This window comes from Notolepis coatsorum, assembly GCF_963971535.1.
Source record: "Notolepis coatsorum genome assembly, chromosome: 13".
NCBI lineage: Eukaryota > Metazoa > Chordata > Actinopteri > Aulopiformes > Paralepididae > Notolepis > Notolepis coatsorum.
Genome location: NC_140177.1, coordinates 8,445,975 through 8,454,328, shown reverse-complemented (window position 1 = coordinate 8,454,328; position 8,354 = coordinate 8,445,975). Strand labels below are relative to the sequence as shown.

The window sequence follows — 8,354 nt, the reverse complement described above, 5'->3', positions numbered from 1 at the left end:
GCAGAGATCAGTGATGGACTCTGTGAACGATATTTCCCCAAGCGTGTATCTGCTAAAGCTTAATAATAAAGAAATAGAAAATAATAATAAATACAAATCCATCATATTTGTATTTGAAAAATTATAAATAAATCTCGTAAAGAAGATGTCTCTCGTCTATCATATTTGTATTTGAAAAAATAATAAAACAATTATTGTAAAACTGTAAAAGACAATGTAAAATAAATCCAAGATGGTGGCCCGGCCTCCTACCTGCCCGCCGCTGCTGCTGCGTCCCCAGAGTCCTGGCTGCCCTCGCTGGGCGTGCAGCTCACTGAAGGGGACATGGGGTGCGGGACTAAATAATGAAAATAACACGTATCCAACATTAAGGGCTGCAGAGGATGGACTGGGGGGGGGGGGGGGGGGGGGGGGGGTTGGTTGTCCGTGATAAATAAAAACAGATGAATGAAAACAGAGGAGGGTGGATGAAGTGATGGAGAGGGCAAAATGAAGTGATGGAGAAAGATAAAAAAAATAAAAAAAAACAGGGAGACACGTTAAAAGAAAAAACAACAAACAAAAGGAGGGACAGAACATCAAATGGCTTCTTCTTCTTCTTGTCATTAGGTTCACTGTTGCTAGGCTACGTTTTTGGGTTTTTTTAATTCATTCTTAAGTGAAACTATTAATAGCAGTGACCTGCTTTTGGAGCTGCTGCTGGTGGGTGCTGTTGTGACTCTAGACCACTAGAGGGCGCTAGGTGACAGACGTGGAAGCTGTGTGGCTGAACCAGATCCTGGAGGAACTGGAAGTCGAGTGATCTGGTGTTTAGAACATCTGGAGGTGGGAGGGACGATCTTGGAAGCACCTTCAGTTATTTTCAACTTCAGACACTATTTTTTTCGGCCGTCCAGCACCGTTACCGATCTCCCGCCAAAAACTCCTGTGGATTAGTGAGTTCGGCTGGTGTTTTTCCTGAGGCCTCAGATTTCGAAGCACGGTCTCCACGCTGCAGTTCAACCCACTAAAACTATCTCTCGACAGACGAGACATCCTCGAAAGCAGCAAAATAATGTCTCGTTTTGACTTTTGAAAATACACATTTCGTGTTTTTAAGTCGCTTTCTTTTGTCTGTCGCCTTGTTTCACGGTTCAACCGACGAGATTTTTGGTCGGAATCAAAAAATAAGAATAATTTAAATACAAAAGTAAACTCGTTTAACATGTATTTCATACAAGACGTGCAATATAAACAAATATTTTGGCTTGAATCTGTATCTCCAAAGACACTTGTCACGAGGTACACAACAGGGAGACGAGTGGAACGAAAGAAACCAAATGGAGGATGATGGGAAAAGGGGGTGTGGTTTGAGAGAGATGACACGTCAAAATCACGCACATCGCTCATCACTGTGAATGGACGATGTGCCCATGGGGTCACGGGGTCGTTTTAGGATGAAAGATGAAATTGGAACTCCTGCTAATATTCCCCATATCACAAACAGGTACAATACGGCGTCTGAATTGATTCGACTGAAAAGCATCTGTGTGGAAATGATGAAGAGGAGGTTGAAATGCTCACAGGAAAGAAGTGACGATGACGATGATTTGTTCTTTGGTTATCATCAGATTTCCAGGGCTGCCCCGGTTGATTAGTCCACAGATTGGTTGTTTAAAGTCTTTATCAACTCTTTTAAGTTGATTTCTTTTATGTTAAATGTTTAGTTTTTTTTGCTCAATTGAAGGAAAATTATCAACATATATTTGTCTCTGGTATCACAATCATTTTCACCAAGACACTTTGTTCTTTATTAACCCTCGTGTCTGGAGAAAAAAAAAGTGTTACACTCTTACCATTAAGGGACACAATTGTCCTCTTGAAAAACGCAATAAAAATATTATATGTTGAAATAATTTCCCACATTTTTTTCATACATCTTTTAATCAACTTCAGCCCTGATCATAACCACCAAAATCTGTATTAATTTGAAAATATTTACCCTTTAAATGCCAGTGTGTGTGATGGCATCACAAATTATTGTTAAAAAAAAACACACACAAATGTTAATATTTTCAATATATCAAATGCACATTTTATTTTTCTGGGGGGGATTATTGCAGGCTAGCATATGTCAATGATTAGCAGCAACACTGATTTGTATGGATTTTTATTTCATTTTGTAATGTCAGATTGAAAAAAAAAACTCACACTCTTACCATTAAGGGACAAAATTGTCCTCTTCAAAAACGTCATAAAAATATTATATGTTGAAATAATTTTCCACTTTTTGTCCATAAATCTTTTATTCAACTACAGCCCTGATCATAACCACGTAATATGAAATACATTTGATCATTTTAACCCTTTAAATGCCAGTGTGTGTGATGGCAATATTTTCAATATATCAAATGCAAAGTGGAATTTTCTGGGGGGGATTATTACATTATTACATTATATGTCAATGATTAGCAACAACACTGATTTCGATGGATATTTAGTTTTTTTGTAATATCAGATCAAATAAATACTCTGCCAATAAATGCCAGTGTTAGCTAGAGACCATGAGTAACTATGCCAAAGTTACTCATAAAGTAAAAAGGTACTGTAATAATACACAGTATAATATCGGACATCCCTAGTTTATACCTAGCTGAGGTAAACTACAGTATGTGTGTGTTTATACCTAGAGGAGGCTCCGGTGAGATCCCTGTAGTGTTTATACCTAGAGGAGGCTCTGGTGAGATCCCTGTAGTGTTTATACCTAGAGGAGGCTCTGGTGAGATCCCTGTAGTGTTTATACCTAGAGGAGGCTCCGGTGAGATCCCTGTAGTGTTTATACCTAGAGGGGGCTCTGGTGAGATCCCTGTAGTGTTTATACCTAGAGGGGGCTCTGGTGAGATCCCTGTAGTGTTTATACCTAGAGGAGGCTCCGGTGAGATCCCTGTAGTGTTTATACCTAGAGGAGGCTCTGGTGAGATCCCTGTAGTGTTTATACCTAGAGGGGGCTCTGGTGAGATCCCTGTAGTGTTTATACCTAGAGGGGGGGGGGGGGTGAGATCCCTGTAGTGTTTATACCTAGAGGGGTGAGATCCCTGTAGTGTTTATACCTAGAGGAGGCTCCGGTGAGATCCCTGTAGTGTTTATACCTAGAGGAGGCTCCGGTGAGATCCCTGTAGTGTTTATACCTAGAGGAGGCTCTGGTGAGATCCCTGTAGTGTTTATACCTAGAGGGGGCTCTGGTGAGATCCCTGTAGTGTTTATACCTAGAGGAGGCTCTGGTGAGATCCCTGTAGTGTTTATACCTAGAGGAGGCTCCGGTGAGATCCCTGTAGTGTTTATACCTAGAGGAGGCTCTGGTGAGATCCCTGTAGTGTTTATACCTAGAGGAGGCTCTGGTGAGATCCCTGTAGTGTTTATACCTAGAGGAGGCTCCGGTGAGATCCCTGTAGTGTTTATACCTAGAGGAGGCTCTGGTGAGATCCCTGTAGTGTTTATACCTAGAGGGGGCTCTGGTGAGATCCCTGTAGTGTTTATACCTAGAGGAGGCTCTGGTGAGATCCCTGTAGTGTTTATACCTAGAGGGGGTGAGATCCCTGTAGTGTTTATACCTAGAGGAGGCTCTGGTGAGATCCCTGTAGTGTTTATACCTAGAGGGGGCTCTGGTGAGATCCCTGTAGTGTTTATACCTAGAGGGGGCTCTGGTGAGATCCCTGTAGTGTTTATACCTAGAGGGGGTGAGATCCCTGTAGTGTTTATACCTAGAGGAGGCTCTGGTGAGATCCCTGTAGTGTTTATACCTAGAGGGGGCTCTGGTGAGATCCCTGTAGTGTTTATACCTAGAGGGGGTGAGATCCCTGTAGTGTTTATACCTAGAGGAGGCTCTGGTGAGATCCCTGTAGTGTTTATACCTAGAGGGGGCTCTGGTGAGATCCCTGTAGTGTTTATACCTAGAGGAGGCTCTGGTGAGATCCCTGTAGTGTTTATACCTAGAGGAGGCTCTGGTGAGATCCCTGTAGTGTTTATACCTAGAGGGGGGTGAGATCCCTGTAGTGTTTATACCTAGAGGTGGCTCTGGTGAGATCCCTGTAGTGTTTATACCTAGAGGGGGGGGTGAGATCCCTGTAGTGTTTATACCTAGAGGAGGCTCTGGTGAGATCCCTGTAGTGTTTATACCTAGAGGGGGCTCTGGTGAGATCCCTGTAGTGTTTATACCTAGAGGAGGCTCTGGTGAGATCCCTGTAGTGTTTATACCTAGAGGAGGCTCTGGTGAGATCCCTGTAGTGTTTATACCTAGAGGGGGTGAGATCCCTGTAGTGTTTATACCTAGAGGGGGCTCTGGTGAGATCCCTGTAGTGTTTATACCTAGAGGAGGCTCTGGTGAGATCCCTGTAGTGTTTATACCTAGAGGAGGCTCTGGTGAGATCCCTGTAGTGTTTATACCTAGAGGGGGCTCTGGTGAGATCCCTGTAGTGTTTATACCTAGAGGGGGCTCTGGTGAGATCCCTGTAGTGTTTATACCTAGAGGAGGCTCTGGTGAGATCCCTGTAGTGTTTATACCTAGCGGTGGCTCTGGTGAGATCCCTGTAGTGTTTATACCTAGAGGAGGCTCTGGTGAGATCCCTGTAGTGTTTATACCTAGAGGAGGCTCTGGTGAGATCCCTGTAGTGTTTATACCTAGAGGAGGCTCTGGTGAGATCCCTGTAGTGTTTATACCTAGAGGAGGCTCTGGTGAGATCCCTGTAGTGTTTATACCTAGAGGGGGCTCTGGTGAGATCCCTGTAGTGTTTATACCTAGAGGAGGCTCTGGTGAGATCCCTGTAGTGTTTATACCTAGAGGGGGCTCTGGTGAGATCCCTGTAGTGTTTATACCTAGAGGAGGCTCTGGTGAGATCCCTGTAGTGTTTATACCTAGAGGAGGCTCTGGTGAGATCCCTGTAGTGTTTATACCTAGAGGTGGCTCTGGTGAGATCCCTGTAGTGTTTATACCTAGAGGTGGTGAGATCCCTGTAGTGTTTATACCTAGAGGAGGCTCTGGTGAGATCCCTGTAGTGTTTATACCTAGAGGAGGCTCTGGTGAGATCCCTGTAGTGTTTATACCTAGAGGAGGCTCTGGTGAGATCCCTGTAGTGTTTATACCTAGAGGGGGTGAGATCCCTGTAGTGTTTATACCTAGAGGGGGTGAGATCCCTGTAGTGTTTATACCTAGAGGAGGCTCCGGTGAGATCCCTGTAGTGTTTATACCTAGAGGAGGCTCTGGTGAGATCCCTGTAGTGTTTATACCTAGAGGAGGCTCTGGTGAGATCCCTGTAGTGTTTATACCTAGAGGAGGCTCTGGTGAGATCCCTGTAGTGTTTATACCTAGAGGAGGCTCTGGTGAGATCCCTGTAGTGTTTATACCTAGAGGGGGCTCTGGTGAGATCCCTGTAGTGTTTATACCTAGAGGAGGCTCTGGTGAGATCCCTGTAGTGTTTATACCTAGAGGAGGCTCCGGTGAGATCCCTGTAGTGTTTATACCTAGAGGGGGCTCCGGTGAGATCCCTGTAGTGTTTATACCTAGAGGAGGCTCTGGTGAGATCCCTGTAGTGTTTATACCTAGAGGGGGCTCTGGTGAGATCCCTGTAGTGTTTATACCTAGAGGTGGTGAGATCCCTGTAGTGTTTATACCTAGAGGAGGCTCTGGTGAGATCCCTGTAGTGTTTATACCTAGAGGAGGCTCTGGTGAGATCCCTGTAGTGTTTATACCTAGAGGAGGCTCTGGTGAGATCCCTGTAGTGTTTATACCTAGAGGGGGTGAGATCCCTGTAGTGTTTATACCTAGAGGGGGTGAGATCCCTGTAGTGTTTATACCTAGAGGAGGCTCCGGTGAGATCCCTGTAGTGTTTATACCTAGAGGAGGCTCTGGTGAGATCCCTGTAGTGTTTATACCTAGAGGAGGCTCTGGTGAGATCCCTGTAGTGTTTATACCTAGAGGAGGCTCTGGTGAGATCCCTGTAGTGTTTATACCTAGAGGAGGCTCTGGTGAGATCCCTGTAGTGTTTATACCTAGAGGGGGCTCTGGTGAGATCCCTGTAGTGTTTATACCTAGAGGAGGCTCTGGTGAGATCCCTGTAGTGTTTATACCTAGAGGAGGCTCCGGTGAGATCCCTGTAGTGTTTATACCTAGAGGGGGCTCCGGTGAGATCCCTGTAGTGTTTATACCTAGAGGAGGCTCTGGTGAGATCCCTGTAGTGTTTATACCTAGAGGGGGCTCTGGTGAGATCCCTGTAGTGTTTATACCTAGAGGGGGCTCTGGTGAGATCCCTGTAGTGTTTATACCTAGAGGAGGCTCCGGTGAGATCCCTGTAGTGTTTATACCTAGAGGAGGCTCTGGTGAGATCCCTGTAGTGTTTATACCTAGAGGAGGCTCCGGTGAGATCCCTGTAGTGTTTATACCTAGAGGAGGCTCTGGTGAGATCCCTGTAGTGTTTATACCTAGAGGGGGCTCTGGTGAGATCCCTGTAGTGTTTATACCTAGAGGAGGCTCCAGTGAGATCCCTGTAGTGTTTATACCTAGAGGGGGCTCTGGTGAGATCCCTGTAGTGTTTATACCTAGAGGAGGCTCTGGTGAGATCCCTGTAGTGTTTATACCTAGAGGGGGCTCTGGTGAGATCCCTGTAGTGTTTATACCTAGAGGAGGCTCTGGTGAGATCCCTGTAGTGTTTATACCTAGAGGAGGCTCCGGTGAGATCCCTGTAGTGTTTATACCTAGAGGAGGCTCTGGTGAGATCCCTGTAGTGTTTATACCTAGAGGGGGCTCTGGTGAGATCCCTGTAGTGTTTATACCTAGAGGAGGCTCCGGTGAGATCCCTGTAGTGTTTATACCTAGCGGAGGCTCCGGTGAGATCCCTGTAGTGTTTATACCTAGAGGAGGCTCTGGTGAGATCCCTGTAGTGTTTATACCTAGAGGAGGCTCTGGTGAGATCCCTGTAGTGTTTATACCTAGAGGAGGCTCTGGTGAGATCCTGTAGTGTTTATACCTAGAGGGGGCTCTGGTGAGATCCCTGTAGTGTTTATACCTAGAGGAGGCTCTGGTGAGATCCCTGTAGTGTTTATACCTAGAGGGGGCTCTGGTGAGATCCCTGTAGTGTTTATACCTAGAGGAGGCTCCGGTGAGATCCCTGTAGTGTTTATACCTAGAGGAGGCTCTGGTGAGATCCCTGTAGTGTTTATACCTAGAGGAGGCTCTGGTGAGATCCCTGTAGTGTTTATACCTAGAGGAGGCTCCGGTGAGATCCCTGTAGTGTTTATACCTAGAGGGGGCTCTGGTGAGATCCCTGTAGTGTTTATACCTAGAGGAGGCTCTGGTGAGATCCCTGTAGTGTTTATACCTAGAGGGGGCTCTGGTGAGATCCCTGTAGTGTTTATACCTAGAGGAGGCTCTGGTGAGATCCCTGTAGTGTTTATACCTAGAGGGGGTGAGATCCCTGTAGTGTTTATACCTAGAGGGGGCTCTGGTGAGATCCCTGTAGTGTTTATACCTAGAGGAGGCTCTGGTGAGATCCCTGTAGTGTTTATACCTAGAGGGGGTGAGATCCCTGTAGTGTTTATACCTAGAGGGGGTGAGATCCCTGTAGTGTTTATACCTAGAGGGGGTGAGATCCCTGTAGTGTTTATACCTAGAGGGGGTGAGATCCCTGTAGTGTTTATACCTAGAGGGGGTGAGATCCCTGTAGTGTTTATACCTAGAGGGGGGGAGATCCCTGTAGTGTTTATACCTAGAGGGGGTGAGATCCCTGTAGTGTTTATACCTAGAGGGGGTGAGATCCCTGTAGTGTTTATACCTAGAGGGGGGAGATCCCTGTAGTGTTTATACCTAGAGGGGGGGAGATCCCTGTAGTGTTTATACCTAGAGGGGGCTCTGGTGAGATCCCTGTAGTGTTTATACCTAGAGGAGGCTCTGGTGAGATCCCTGTAGTGTTTATACCTAGAGGGGGGAGATCCCTGTAGTGTTTATACCTAGAGGGGGCTCTGGTGAGATCCCTGTAGTGTTTATACCTAGAGGAGGCTCTGGTGAGATCCCTGTAGTGTTTATACCTAGAGGAGGCTCTGGTGAGATCCCTGTAGTGTTTATACCTAGAGGAGGCTCCGGTGAGATCCCTGTAGTGTTTATACCTAGAGGAGGCTCTGGTGAGATCCCTGTAGTGTTTATACCTAGAGGAGGCTCTGGTGAGATCCCTGTAGTGTTTATACCTAGAGGTGGCTCTGGTGAGATCCCTGTAGTGTTTATACCTAGAGGAGGCTCTGGTGAGATCCCTGTAGTGTTTATACCTAGAGGGGGCTCTGGTGAGATCCCTGTAGTGTTTATACCTAGAGGGGGTGAGATCCCTGTAGTG

General features: G+C 46.0%; 1 protein-coding gene across 1 annotated transcript in view; it reads right to left on the bottom strand.

Annotated features, from left to right (window-relative positions):
* dync1i1a (dynein cytoplasmic 1 intermediate chain 1a) overlaps positions 1 to 8,354 on the bottom strand; it is a gene marked incomplete at both ends in the record, with an annotated part of 29,874 nt that overhangs the window by 13,812 nt on the left and 7,708 nt on the right. Inside the window, one exon of the mRNA XM_084327084.1 lies at positions 253 to 388. Coding sequence (XP_084183210.1) covers positions 253 to 388 — 136 coding nt within the window. The remainder of the gene's footprint in view (positions 1 to 252; positions 389 to 8,354) is intronic.